Genomic DNA, 14908 nt, shown 5'->3' on the forward strand with positions numbered 1-14908 from the left:
GCCAGGTCTTTTAAACCTATTATGTTTTAAATAGAAAAATATTCACAAGATAAATAGATATCAAATTGAAAAATGCAGATACTAGAAATCCAAAATAAAACCAGAAAATGCTGGAAACACCCAGCATTTGTAAAAATGGAAATAATTAACACTGATGAACAGTCCCCGACCAGAAACATTAACTGTTTCTCTTTCCACAATGCTGCCTGACCTGCTGAGTGTTTCTAGCACTTTCTGGCTTCATTTCAGCTAACTAGATTACTTCATGGAAGAGAAATGCATGACCTTCCATGTGGTGAAGTGAAACTCAACTTGATCTCTGATAATGCAATCACTGAAGGGTTTTACCCAGTTCTAAGAAGGAGTTTCAGTTCCACTCACTTCTGTTGTTTACAAAGATTAATCATGTCACATAAACAATAATTCCAGCAGCTTAAACTATAGCCAGGTTGTGTTTGTTAGTTGCAAGTTGCAAGTGATAAATATTTTTAGAGGTTTTGAGATAATTTCAATCAAGATTTCTGTGAAAAATACATAATTTCTTAAAATAGAAAGTTCTCCAATCTGAGAGAAGATGACTGGCTTCTCTATTGGTTCCAATTTGTTTGACTACTGTGTTAGACTAATGAAAACATTGAGTGAAGTGTTTGCTCAGGGCCTGGGAGAGATAAAGTCCATGAACACAGAACAAAACACGTACACTCTTTTGCCTTAGACAGCCGTGGGAAGGAAAGGCTTACGAGCGGGTCCTCATCAGATCAAACATACCCTCAGAATGCTGTGGAGACTTACTCTCGTCGTCTCTTCTCTCATATTCACTCCATATTTTGGTGAGTGGCTTTTGGGGTCTTGTGATGTCTCAAGCAACAAGGTCACAGTGTTGTTGAGATGTGAAGCAGAGCTAAGAGTGCCACAGACCAGCCAGGCATTTAGTCAGATGCAGATGTATTAGTTTGCATTTGTGTTGGACTGTTCTGTGTTGGGCGCCTTGCACACAGACCCATTAGTCAGTCTTGGTGTTACAGTCTGCTGTGTTGGGCATTTGGGATGTAGTCCCATTGGTCATTATCAATGTTACAATGTGCTGTGGCTTCTTTCTGCTTCCACTGTAAAAGTAAGAGAATCTAAAGAAACAATCTGGGGGAAGTATTTTAGTGTGCCCGGGGTTAATGCCCACAAATTTTAATTGACGGTAAGCTGGCAGTTGGAGAGTGATACCGACAAGAAGGTGTGTTTTAATCAGGCAGTAGTTTCATGTGCTTGACTTTTATCTCCTGGGGAGTTTTAATAAATGAATGTGGGGCAACTGCGGGGTTTTTATAAGCACTGTTGATTAAGCCTTGCTAATGATTGGAGTACATGGAAGGTTTAGATGACGGCAGTATCCTGATTTACCTGACCTCACTGTTCCAGATGGCAACACAATCATTGCCCCAGAACAGCTTCCAGCTATTACTTAAAATAAACCAGAGTCCTTCTTTCTACTGCTCTGCTTTGATTCCAAAATGATCTCTCAGGAAATCTGCCCTAAATTTGCTATTTTGTCCTATGAATTTTGGTTGTCTTTCTGTACTCGTCCATCTGATTTTACTTCCTCCATTTTGTAATGAAGAAATAAGTTATCCTATAAGTCATTGCATTTTGAATGGAACCCACGAGAGTTGCCATGGTTACAGCCACCTCTCTCTGATAGTGAAAGCAGTTGCTCCAAAATTTAGTTTTAAATTACTGTCAGAATCATGCTGATGTGCTAACATGGATTTCATTTTTCAAATGTATGAGACAAAGAGCATATGACATAAATCATGCTTATCAAATATCCCATATATTATCCATCTTACACAAATCACATTTCATTTATTTTGCAATTGTGTGGAGCAAGGTTTTGTCCTTAACAGTTTAGATTAATGAGAGCAGATCCTACTGAAGTGTAAAATTCTCGATGGACAAGGAAGGATAGATGTTGGGAAGGTTAGAAATCAGAATCACAACTTTGAAGTAAAGGGCCAGTCAAATTTCTCTACGATGGCTTGTGAATCTTTGATATTTTCCACCCAAGGGCTGTAAACATTTCTGTTTTTATGCATGTACCATAAGAAAGAAAAGTAATTAGTCTTTTTCACTGAAAGATGGGCCAGTCATGATCTTTCTGAATGTTGGATTAGGTGATTGGTGATAAATGGTTTAGATGCTCTTTTTCTCTTGTATGTTTTATTTACATTCATTACATGAAACATTAATACAAAGTGCATTGAATAGATTGATCGATGCCTGATATAATTTCAGTCTGATTCCATGTAAACTCATTGATATGACAGTAACATGTCATGAATGTTACACTTTTCCTTTAACTAGATAACTACTGGTGATGCCACGGGCTTGGATTAACAATGACACCATAATGTCTATGAAGACTACATTATTTGGTGTTTAGGTTTAGGTCGAGCCTTGCTATTAGGGTGTGTGTTGGTGAATAGCTGTTAGGGTTAATGTTAGACCCAATTAATAACATAGAGTCCCCACCAGAAACCTTTGACTGAACCTATCCCTCTAGCGATCTCTGTGCGTTCTATTTGATGGGCATTGCGCCTAACGTTCAATAGTCAGTAAATCCAGGTTCAGTTGCTAGCATCCATATAAAAAAAATGCCATTAAACAAACCTGAGTCCCTCCAATCTGGTCAAGGTTTCCTCATGGAATGTCACTGAATGTGACTTCTGCGCTAGGGTAAAACAGAGGAAAGCACTCTGAGATTTCAAGGGATTGCACTTGTTGTCTTCACATAAACTTCTTATCCACACCTCATTTAGAACCCCACCATCAGCACCTTGTATGATGCTGTGTAATTGCTTGGAACCAAGAACAAATGTGGATTGCAGGAAAGAAAAGTTTTGAATTTGAAAAATACCAAACCAATTGAACATACGACTCCACTCTCAAAAAAAAAGAGGCCAATCAAACTGAAAGATCTGCTTGAAGCATTGTTATAATTTTAGCAGTAACTCAATAGAACCATTATTGTCACATGGTATGCTAAAGTTGTGGGGAAAATCTGAGCAAGTTCACTCCCTTCATTACTTTCTCTGGAGAACTTCACTTGATCAGGTCAGCTCCGGGGGCTATCCACATGCTCAGATTTTTTGTGAGACTATGCCTTGACCCAGGGTGTAAGGATAGAGATGATCATTCTGATAGCATAACTTCATCTTGTTTGAAATTGCTCATCAGGATAATAGGTGCCTGAACTCACTGCATAGATTGGATCCCAAATTTCCTACCCATTCTAGTTGCCAACAGGAGAGCTTGCTTCCTCCACGATCTGGAACAGTGAAGGGAGAGAGAGAACAGAATGTAATACTAATGAAAACATCGGATTCTCTGTTCTATGTAAAATGTCCAAAGTGGAAGAAACTTTAAGGCAAGTAAGTTCATTTAGAAGTCTTGAAACAGAATTGTGAGGAGAGGGAGGAGACAAGAAAATTGTGAAATTCTCAAGATTATCAGTCCAGATGCAATAATTTTGGGTGTTCATTGACCGATAATCGTTTAATCTGCACTCTTAATCACCCCAATTATATTAAAGGTCAAAGACCTGAAATAATAACCCTTTTGGCTGAAATAGAGGTTTGCCTTTTGTACAGCCTGTGAATGCCAAATCACGTCCCCCAAAATAATTGTGAAATTGGCTTCAAACAAGTGGACAATAGCTTTAGCAGGGAGTCCAGCCAAATACTGTGACCTGCAGGAGTCCCAAAGGAGTGCTCCCAATGATTGCAGCTGTCAACACACTGCAGTATTCAGAGACAGGGAATCAGTCCTTAAAGGCACACCCTCTACATCACCATTCAGTAGTAACATTGAGAGACAGGAGGAGAATCAGTGTTCTCTGAGAGAAAAGTTGCAGTGCTGATGAATAAGATGCACAAATGGAGTGAGAAATTAAGTAAAATATCACAGCTGTGCTAGATATGTCAAGGTAAATGTACTATCTCTCTCACACACACACTTCATTACCCACTACTCTGCTCCATAGATAGTTGGTCTTCATAAGCTCCTATCCATAAATGAGTCTTTCAGACTCATAATAGGAAAGGTTATTTACATTGTGTCCTCTATTGATGATAAAACTGCCAGTATTATGAGAGAAGACATCCATAACAGAGTCTTTGTCCTGTTACCATTTCACCAGGTTGAAGGAAAGGGTCGTCCTTCTCTTGCGGAGTGTCAATGGCTATACCACCAACTAAATGAGTTCCTCAGTTGTTAAATCCTACAAGATATTTTGTTTAGCATAAGATATTTGACAGATGTTGGAAATCCAGAGCAATGCACACAAAATACTGGAGGAACTCAGCAGGTCAGGCAGCATCTATGGAAATGAATAAACAGTCAACATTTTGGGCCAAGACCCTTCATCAGGACTGGAAAGAAAGGGGGAAGATAATTTCCACCATCTTCAACAAGACCCTACCTCCAAACACATTTTCATCTCCACCTCCTCCACTCTCCACTTTCCACTTTCCACAGGGATCACTCCCTCTGCGTTTCTCTTAACCATTCGCTCCTTCCCACTAATCTCCCTCCTGGCACTTATCCCTGCAAATGGAAGAAGTGCTCCAACTGCCCATTCACTTCCTCCCTCACCTCCATTCAGAACCCCAAACAGTCTTTCCAGATGCACCTGTGAATCTGTTGGTGTCATCTATTGTATCAGGTGCTCTTGATGCAGCCTCCTCTACACTGGTGAGACCCAACATAGACTGGCGGACTGCTCTGTCGAGCGCATTCACTCCACTCTTAGGTTGGAGAAACAAAACCTCATACTTCTTATAGGTAGCCTCCAACCTGATGGCACGAACATTGATTTCTCTAGCTTCGGGTAAAATATCCCCCCTTCCATTGGCCTCTTCTTCAGTTCCCCACTCTGATCTCTCTCTTGTCTCTTCTCCTCACAGCCTATCATATCTCCCTGATGCCCTTCCCCTTCCCTTTCTCCTAAGGACCACTCTCTTCTCCTATCAGCTTCCTTCTTCTCCAGCCCTTTACCTTTTCCACCTATCACCTCCCATCTTCTTACTTCATTCCCCCACCCCCCCCAACTCCTACCCATGCCCCACCTTCTTATTATGGCATCTTCTCCCTTCCTTTCCAGTCCCGATGAAGGGTCTCAGCAACTGTTTATTCATTTCCATAGATGCTGCTTGACCTGCTGAGTTCCTCCAGCATTTTGTGCGTGAAGATGTGTTTGTTGCTAAATTTAGGAGAGTCTAAGCATATTTGAAGGTATGGGAATGTCTCTCCTGTGAGTTTTGGAGTTGCCTTGCAAAGTGTCCAGATGTAAGCAGTCATTCTTCTGCATCTAGGAGTTCCAGTTTATCTCGGAGAGGCTCCAACAGCACAATATGTCATGTGTCATACGTCATATGGAATGCATGACATTGGGAAAATGTTGGATATGGGTCTGTGGATTTTGACTTGAAATGCCCAGTGCAATTCCCATTGGTGCATTTCCTCAGTAAGCAATCTCTAATACAGCTCACTTTGAGTTACATCAGTTTTGGATCATGTAGCACTAAAAACAGTGCATTTTGCATTCCAGTCCCTAGACATTTCACCCTTCAGGGATGCTGCCTGCTGAGTTTTTCAAACATTTTCATTTTTATTACATTTTCAAACACATGAACAAACACATGCTGCCAGGAAGCTTTAACTCCCCACTTTCTCAGAAAACATTCAGAAAAGTGTGATGTTGTGTTTGTAAATGTCTCCCTTCTCTCTTGTTGCTGCTTGCCCTAAGATAGGCTGTGGTTGATGGATAGAGGTGGGAGCATCCATTCATTGAGCTACAAGGTGTTAGCAGGGATGGTGTCAGGAGACTTGTATGCTACACTGTACACTGAACATTTGAATGAATGTCATGTTTTCGTACATATGCTTTTTATTGAGCTTCAGTTATGACCTGGACAGCTTTCAGCCTGAGCCTGGCCAAAAGCTCAATTTCCTTTACAATCACAGTCACTGAAGTAAAGATAGATCATTGAATATGAATTCCCAATGAGTGATTTCATATTCTCTTTCATGACCCACTCTTTCTGATTCTGAATTAAGCCTGGGGAATCGGGGATCTTACTATGCTAACCCATAAATGGACCCTGAAATTATTAGTTGTTTACCTAAGCGCTAAAGATGATGGTTAACTAAAACCCTGAGGTTTGGAAATATCACTGCTTAATGAGAACTGCTATAAATAATTCTTATATAAACTTTGCCTGGCAGATCTGGGGCACATCCTGTCGAGGAGAGCAGAACATATTCACTTCATTTCGAAAGCGGTTCTGCTCTTTAGTTGCTTTACAGCAATACTTAACCAGAGGGCTACATCTAAACATAGTGAAACAATTTCAGCAGGGATCTCACTGTACTAACAGTGAAAGTAACACTCTGTATGTCACTAGTGCTCAGCCTTGATGTGGAGTAAAGTATAAGTGGTCTCAAAAGATGCACAGGGAGCTGTTGACCATGACAAAGAAGCAGAATTTGAGTGAACGTGACACCAGGGAGATCCAATAAATTACAAGGTGTTGGGAATCAGTGGAAATTTCTTCTGGAAGACTTGCACAGGGGAAGATAGTTGTGGTTGTAGGAGGCCAGTATCTCAGCCTAATATTCCTGTAGAAGTTCTTCAGGACAGAATCGCAGGGTCAACCATCCTCAGACTCTTTAGATGCTTCCATCCAGTATGTAGAGGCAAGGAAGCTTCCTGGTTATTGCACAGTTCTCAATTCCATTTGAAAGTCTTGAGGTAGCAATGCAGCCTTGTGCCTTTTCACTGAAATATATGGAAGACAAATTAAGCTTACAGGGAATGGCACTTTATAAAACTTTATCCAGGTTTGGTAATTTGATAAATTGGTAACTTTGTTAGTTGTTATCATATGCACCAAGGCATCAGTAACAGAATGCACGATAAAGCCTTATAGTTACAGAGAAAATGCAGAGCAGACAGAGAATAAGGCCATGACAAGGTAGACTATGTGATCAAGCGTCCACTTTATCATACAAGGTGCCCTTTCAATAGTCTTACAATAGTGGGATAGAAGCTGTTCTTGACCATTGTGTTTCATGCTTTCAAGCTTTTTTTTGATCTTCTGCCTGATAGGCAGGGGCAAGGTGAGAATGCCCAGGATGGGGGGGGCGGGGGAGTCTTTGATTATGTTGAATTCTTTACTGGGACAGTGAGCCGTGTCGGAGGGGATGCTGGTTTTCAAGACGTGCTAAGCTATGTCCATAACTGTGTGCATTTCCTTGTGCTCTCAGGCAGAACCGTTGTCGTACCAAGCTGTGGTACTTGAGTTTTAGCAAGACTTTGCAGGGAGGCTCTGTTTGTGAAAGGAGAAAGGAATGAGTGTAGTGATTAACAGTCTATCATTGTTGGGTTCACTATTTGGAACTAGTCACATGCTTCTGTTGTATAAATAGAGCTTTATGTACATACTTATCAGTAAAGTGAGCTTGCAATGTTAGTCCTGAAGGTCATTTGATATAACTGTGAGGAAATGAGCTCACAGCAATGAGTGAGCGACACGGAATATTTGTTGGCTGAGAAAAACTGAGGGGACTGAAGAACGCAAAAACTTGGAGCAAAATTCATCATCACTGCATCTCTAAGATTACAGCCCCACTTCTCTAAGAAATTCAATACTACTATTTCCATATGATTAATTTGATCATATTTTATTGATATTTATAAATTCATAGATTAACTGATCCAAGAATAAGACCAGATTCAGCAGTTGTAAAATCACAGAGAGATCGGCACAAAGCCTCAAATTCCTTGCACAGCCTCTCTATGATATAATATCTATTATGTTATCAAACTCATGTAGACGAATAAAGCTATGGGAATTAATTGGCTCAGCAGAAGGTTAGAGGCACTTAGGAGGTTACAGTACAAATAAATAAATAAAGGCATCCGTTAGTCTTGCGAGACCATGGATCTGCACCTGGAAAGTCTTCACTCTCCAGGGCGCAGGCGGGGCAAGGTTGTATGGAAGACCAGCAGTTGCCCATGCTGCAAGTCTCCCCTCCCCACGACACCAATGTTGTCCAATGGAAGGGCATTAGGACCCATACAGCTTGGTACCAGTGTCGTCGCAGAGCAATGTGTGATAAATGCCTTGCTCAAGGACACAACACGTTCCCTCGGCTGGAGCTTGAACTCACGACCTTCAGGTTGCTAGTCCAATGCCTTAACTACTTGGCCACGTGCCCACACTTACAGTACAAAGCAAATACTATTAAAAATATTGTTGGAGGAACTCAGTGGGTCAGGCAACATCTGTGGGAGAAAGGAACTGCTGACTTTGCGTGTCAAGACCCTGCATCTGTACTGAGAATGAGGAGGTGGACTGATGATACTGATGAGAAGGAGCAGAGCTGGTGATTGGTGGACTGAGGAAGGGAGAAGAGTAATGTGCAGATGGAGCGAGGTAGGGGAGGGAGAGGGGTGAAGTTGGACACAAAAGGCTGGTGAGTGATAGACAGAGAAGGAGAAAAAGGGAATTGGAACCTGATACCAGAAAGAGAGGGTGCAGTACCTGCACCTGGCTCCATCTCACTTTTTTTTTCTACCTTGCCTATTTCCACCATTCACTCCCTGCCTCCAAATCCCAAATCTACTCCTCTCCCTACCCTACTTGGCTCCATCTGCCCATTATCCTTCACCCCTCCTTTGTCTACTAATCACCTACTGGCCCTTTTTCACCCCTACCTCTCTCCTCTTTATACTGGCTGTCTTCCCTTTCCACACTTGGTCCTAGTGCAGGATTTTAACCTGAAACGCCGACAATTCCTTATCCCCCACAGATGTTGTTCCTCCAGCAGTTTGTGTGTTGTTTCCGATTTTAGCATCTACAATCTTTAAGTGTCTCCACTGTTCAAATAAAAATCTGGATTGTGCTGATACACGGGACTCTCATAATCTTAACACATGAACTTTTATGCAGTATAGAAATACTGATATTGAGACAGGTCACTAAACTAATTATTCAAGAGTTCAGGAATGAAGGCTGCTTCTATCTACTCTGGTCTAGTCTGTTTGATCACCTGTTTTACAACACAGTTAGTGGGAATCAGAATAACATTTCAACCTGATATATCAACAATTCCTTTCCTCCCACAAATTCTTTTCAAATAATTAGTTAACTTGATTGTTCCTATTTACCACTTGCCTAGTTAAATGGATTCATTTTCATCTGGATGTGATATTATCTAAAAGGGTTGGAATTCTGGAAAGTAGTAACCCAGAGCCCCAATGCTTCAAGAGAATCACTGTCACTGAACTAGGAATGGGCAGTAAATGTGGAGCATAGTTCACAGTGTGAGAAGGAAGAGAAAACATTTACCAAGGGACTTTCTTCATCAGATCTTGCAAATTCATGATATAAAAACACAATGATTATGCAAATACTTTCTATAAACTATCAAATAAATTTAACCAGGAATGTTTTCAACCATTTTACTCTCACAAGGCAATGTTTTACTGCTTTTGAATGTTTTTGGAAGGATAGACATCTCTCTGTTCTTCGATGAAAACTAAGTACAAATTCATGAGCTCACCTGAGTAAGCATTGCTAAGGAATGGAATAATGCTTGGCATTAGAAGTCTGAAAGCACAACAGTGGATTCTTGCAACTGGCAAATTGCTGTGATATCTATGTTAAATAACCTAAAACAGACACTTTGTGATTATTACATCATTTATGGATGACTGTTATCTTAATGCCAATTTCCTGCAATATTCCTTGATTTCCTTAACATCTAAAAGCTACTAATTCTGATTATTCTAGGCATCTAAGCCTACAAAGCCATCTTAGATGGAGGATTTCAAAGATTCACCACCCTCTTGGCGAAGAAATTTTTCTTCATCTCTGTCCTGACCAATTTCTTATTCTGAATCTGTGACTCCTGGATTCTCAGTCAGGGGAAAAAAAAATCAATTCTCAGTCATCTACATGCTAGGCAGTATTAGCCCAAAGGCCTTCACCACTCCGTACCTCATAAGCCCAGCATTACAAGACAGAGAAAATTTACTTTACTCCTCTACCCGGATTTAAATCTGAGATCTGATCTTTTCACAGAATTTCATATATGGTCCAACCAGAGCAAGACATCATGATGTTTGTTCTCTTTTTTGTTGTTGTAAAGGCCAACACATGGTTTACCCACTTAGTTGCTTGCTGATGTTCGTGTTCAATTTGAGCCCGGTTCCCCTCCTTATCATTGGTCCATCTAATCGTCTGATACCTGGCACTAGAGAATCTTGTAATTAAGTAGATGAATATGTGTTTACACACAAAATGCTGGAGGAACTCAGCAGGCCAGGCAAAATCTATGGCAAAGAGTAAACAGTTGATGTTTCGGGCTGAGATCCTTCATCAGGTCTGTTTGCCTGATTCCTGGTAACTATCCTTGAATAATGGGGGGAGGCTGACCTGGCTAATACTACAAAATGATGACCTGATGGTGAGTGAAAAGGATGTAGTTGACATTATGCTGCTAAGTCAGTCAATGCCCCCCCTTTAAGCAATGGATCCTGTTCGGGCGTATTCTGGAGTTAGGGTATATAGAAAATATTAATCTCACTAGCAACAAATCTTCAGACATGAACGTGGATTGTAGAGTGAACTTAAAATGCAGCCTTGAACAATAGTTTTCCCGGAGCTGTGAACTGGAGTTGATTGCAAAGGAGACAATGCTGATTAATATTCATTTTTGGTGTTTGGAGTGTGGGTGTGAAGAAGGACGAGAACATTTGCAGATGCTGGAAATCCAAGTGACACACACAAAAGAGTAAGCAGTCAACATTTCGGGCCGAGACCCTTCATCAGGACTGGGGGAAAAGGATGAGAAGTTAGAATAAGAAGGTGGGGGACTGAAGGAAGAAGTACAAGGTGGCAGGTGACAGATGAAACCGGGAGAGGGGGAGGGGGTGAAGTGAAGAGCTGGGAAGCTGATAGCTAAAAGAGATAAAGGGCTGGAGAAGGGGGAATCTGATAGGAGAGAACAGAAGGCCATGGAAGAAAGGGAAAGGCTCTTTCTGGTGGATGGAGCATAGGTGCTCGGCAAAGCGGTCTCCCAATCTACGTCAGGTCTTACCGATATACAGGAGGCCACACTGGGAGCACAGGATACAGTAGATGACCCTAACAGACTCACAGGTGAAGTGTTGTCTCACCTGGAAGGACTGTTTGGGGCCCTGAATAGTAGTGAGGGAGGAGGTGTAGGGGCAGCTGCGCTAGTTCCACTTGCAAGGATACATTCCAGGATAGAGTTCAGGGGGGAGGGATGAATGGACAAGGGAGTAGGGGGAACGAAAGATATGCTTGGTGGTGGGGTCCCATTGGAGATGGCGGAAGTTACGAAGAATTATGTGCGGGACGTGGAGGCTACTGGGGTGGTAGGCGAAGAGGAACCCTATCTCTGGAGGGGTGATGGGAGGATGAGGTGAGGGCAGACGTGCGTGAAATGGAAGAGATGTGGGTGAGGACAGCGTTGATGGTGAAGGAAGGAAAGCCCCTTTCTTTGAAGAAGGAGAATCTCTCATCAGTTCTCAAATGAAAAGCCTCAACCTGAGAGTGAAGGAGGAGGTGTGTGAAAACTATACAGTATGTAATTCAAAGGAAGCATTGTAGACGCATTGCAACTAGAGAACTGTCTTGCTGTTACCTTTAATCTTTAGCCTATAAAAATATCATGTAATATTGGGTCAGGAGGCCTTTTCCTCTAAGAGCGTCTCAATATAACGCTTGCTGCTCATTCTTGTTGAATAAACACTTCTATATCCACTAGCTTCAGTGTCTCTGTGGTGATTTTGTTCACATCACAACATATCGCAACATCGTGAAAGCTGTTAATAAAGACCATGGCTCAGTCGCTTTACTGTGCTATGAGGTTTGTCATCTTGACCACTGACTTCTGCTAAAGAATACCATGTGCAGCATTTAATAAGACTATTCAAAACTATCTCAAGTGAGCTGAAATTAGTAATAATCTAGTGGATCGACTGCCTCGCAGTTCCAGTGATGCAGGTTCAATCCTGACCCCGAGTACTGTCTGCGTGGAATTTGCACGATCTCCTTGTGACTGGATGGGTTTCCCTGGGTACTTCAGTTTTCACCCACAAACCAGGATGTGTGGGTTGTTAGGCTAATTACCACTAGTGTGTAGCTGGGTAGTAGAAACTAGGAGGAGTTGATTAGCTTACAGGCATAATTACTGTTCTGAATGGGATCACCATATGTACTGGCATTGGACTCAATGGGCTAAGTAGCCTTCTCTACGGTATGTCACTTAGAATATGAAGAGTGAGTTCCAAAAGGATTAATTTTGAAAAGGAATGGTCCTGTGGAAATAATTCTCTCAAATTTACTTTTCCAGATGCAGTGCAATCAATAGATGTCACAACAAGTCAGCCGTATGTGATAGTAAACATTGGCAACAATGCTACCCTTCACTGCAATTACAAAACAGTCATTGATTCCCAGTTCACCCTTGAATGGCGATTTACACCAGGCCCAAATGAAAATGCATTAGCTGAGAAGGTAAGATTTAGTTCTGCCCTATTTCTCTATATCTGAAGGTGTCTCTGGCTCACAACCATTAGTCAAACTACCAGGAAAAATGGAACGCTGTTTCGTACCCTCTCTCGAAAGTAACTATCCAGCTGATAGTCCTCTCACAGCAGCATCGGTACATGTAGCCCCACTGTATTCTGGATTGGAGAAATTCAGTTATGCCAAGAGATTGGCTAGGCTGCACTTGTTACTGAAGAGTGAAGAGGGCTCAGGGGAGATCTTATTGTAGTATATAGGGTCAGGTAGGGTACAGAGTTATAACCTTTTCCCATGGTAGAGGCATTTAAAACAAAACAGGGCATTGGTTTAAGGCTAGAGGAAGAAGTTTTAAAGGGTGTCTGAGAGGTAAGACTTTTACAGAAGGAATGGCTGATATTTAGAATGCTCTGTCAGAGGAGGTGGAGAAATCAGATACAATTATTATGTTAAGAGGCATTTGGAGAAACATTTAAACAGGAAATGTGTAGAAAGGTCTGGTCCTAATGTGAGCAAATAGGATGAGTGAAAATGCAAAAATAGACTCATACGTCACTTTTCTATGTGGTATGACTCTATGACACTTCAATACAGCTCTGGAGACTTGGGCATAAAACTTTGGCTGCGACATCACTGCCGTCTTTCAGATGAGATGTTAAATCAAGATGGAAGGAAAAGATCTCATGACATTGGGCCAGATTTATGAGGAAAGGTCAGTGATGCCCTACATAGCAGCTGTTTGGGAGATCTTCAGAAATTTAAACAGCTGACAACTAAATTTTACTTTGAGTTTATAAGTGCTGCAGTTCAGTGTGAATCTAGCGATTTAATGAAGCAAAGAAAACTATGAAGGGATGAAAGGAGAATTGGCCACATTTGATTGAGAGGATACACCGATAGTTATGGCAGTGGACATGCAAAGCTCAACATTGAAGGAAATAATGCATAAGTTGCAAAAAATCCTTCTGGGCATGAAAACCCACAATGAATAGTCATTCATCCATTACTGACAAGAGAAATTGAAGTTAGCATTAAATCTAAGGAGAAGGCTGATAACATTGCCTGAAATAGGAGTGGGCTTGAAGATTGGGAGCATTTTAGAATTCAACAAAGGAGGACCAAATAATTGACAGAGAAAGGCAAGATAGGATATGAAAGTAGATTGGTGAGAAGCATAAAATAAACTTTAATAGCTTTTTTATTTATGAAAGAAACAAAATGATTAACTGGTAGTTGGTTTATTATTGCTGCATATACCAAGGTACAGTGAAGATCTTTGTTTCCTATGCCATCTTTTAAGATCATTTCATCACATCGGCATGAGATAGTACAGAGCGAAAAGCAATAACAGAATGCAGAATATAGTTTTGCAGTTAAGAGAGAAAGTGCAGTGCAGTGCATAGTAATGAAGCATTTTGAGATGTTGGTGAGAAAACATATCATCTCCTGCCTGAGAAGTGCCTTGGATCTGCTCCAATTTGCCCACCACCACAAAAGGTCCACAGCAGATGCCACCTCATTGGCTCTTTACTCAACCCTGGAACTCGAGACAACAAAGATGCATACATCAGGATGCTTTTTATTGACTGCAGCTTGGCATTCAATGCCATCATTCCTTCAAAACTAATCCATAAGTTTCAAGTCTTTGGCCTCAATACCTTCTTGTGCAATTGGATCCTGGATTTCCTAACTTGCAGACCCCAGTCAATTTGGGTTAGCAACATCTCCTCCACAATCTCCATCAGCACAGGCGTGCCACATGGCTGTGTACTCAGCCCTCTGCTTTATTCACTTTACATTTATGACTGTGAGGCTAAGCACAGCTCCAATGCCATACTTAAGTTTGCTGATGACACCACTGTCAAGGCCGAATCAAAGATGGTGATGAATCAGCATATAGGAGGGAGATTGAAAACCTGGCTGAGTGGTGCCACAACAATAACCTCTCACTCTATGTCAGAAAGACCTAGGAGCTGATTATTGACTTCAGGAGGAGGAAACTGGAAGTCCATGAGGCAGTCCTCATCGGGGGATCAGAGGTGGAGAGGATCAGCAACTTTAAATTCCTCGATGTTATCATTTCAGAGGTTCTACTCTGGGCCCAGCATGTGTGCAATTACAAAGAAAGCACAGCAGCGACTCTACTTCCTTAAGGGTTTGCGAAGGTTTGGTATGACATCTAAAACTTTAACTAACTTCTATAGATGTATTATGGAGAGTATATTGACTGGCTGCATCACAGCCTGGTATGGAAACACCAATGTCCTTGAATGGAAAAGCCTGTGAAAAGTAATGGA

At 41.4% G+C, this 14908-nt stretch overlaps 1 protein-coding gene across 1 annotated transcript in view; it reads left to right on the plus strand.

The window, feature by feature from the left end:
• The first annotated feature begins 726 nt into the window (after window positions 1–726).
• LOC134340823 (V-set and immunoglobulin domain-containing protein 2-like) overlaps window positions 727–14908 on the plus strand; it is a 41608-nt gene continuing 27426 nt past the window's right edge. The window contains exons 1-2 of the mRNA XM_063038374.1: window positions 727–830; window positions 12439–12602. Coding sequence (XP_062894444.1) covers window positions 776–830; window positions 12439–12602 — 219 coding nt within the window. The 5' untranslated portion in view covers window positions 727–775. The remainder of the gene's footprint in view (window positions 831–12438; window positions 12603–14908) is intronic.

The sequence above is a fragment of the Mobula hypostoma genome, chromosome X2, assembly GCF_963921235.1.
Source record: "Mobula hypostoma chromosome X2, sMobHyp1.1, whole genome shotgun sequence".
NCBI classification, from domain to species: domain Eukaryota; kingdom Metazoa; phylum Chordata; class Chondrichthyes; order Myliobatiformes; family Myliobatidae; genus Mobula; species Mobula hypostoma.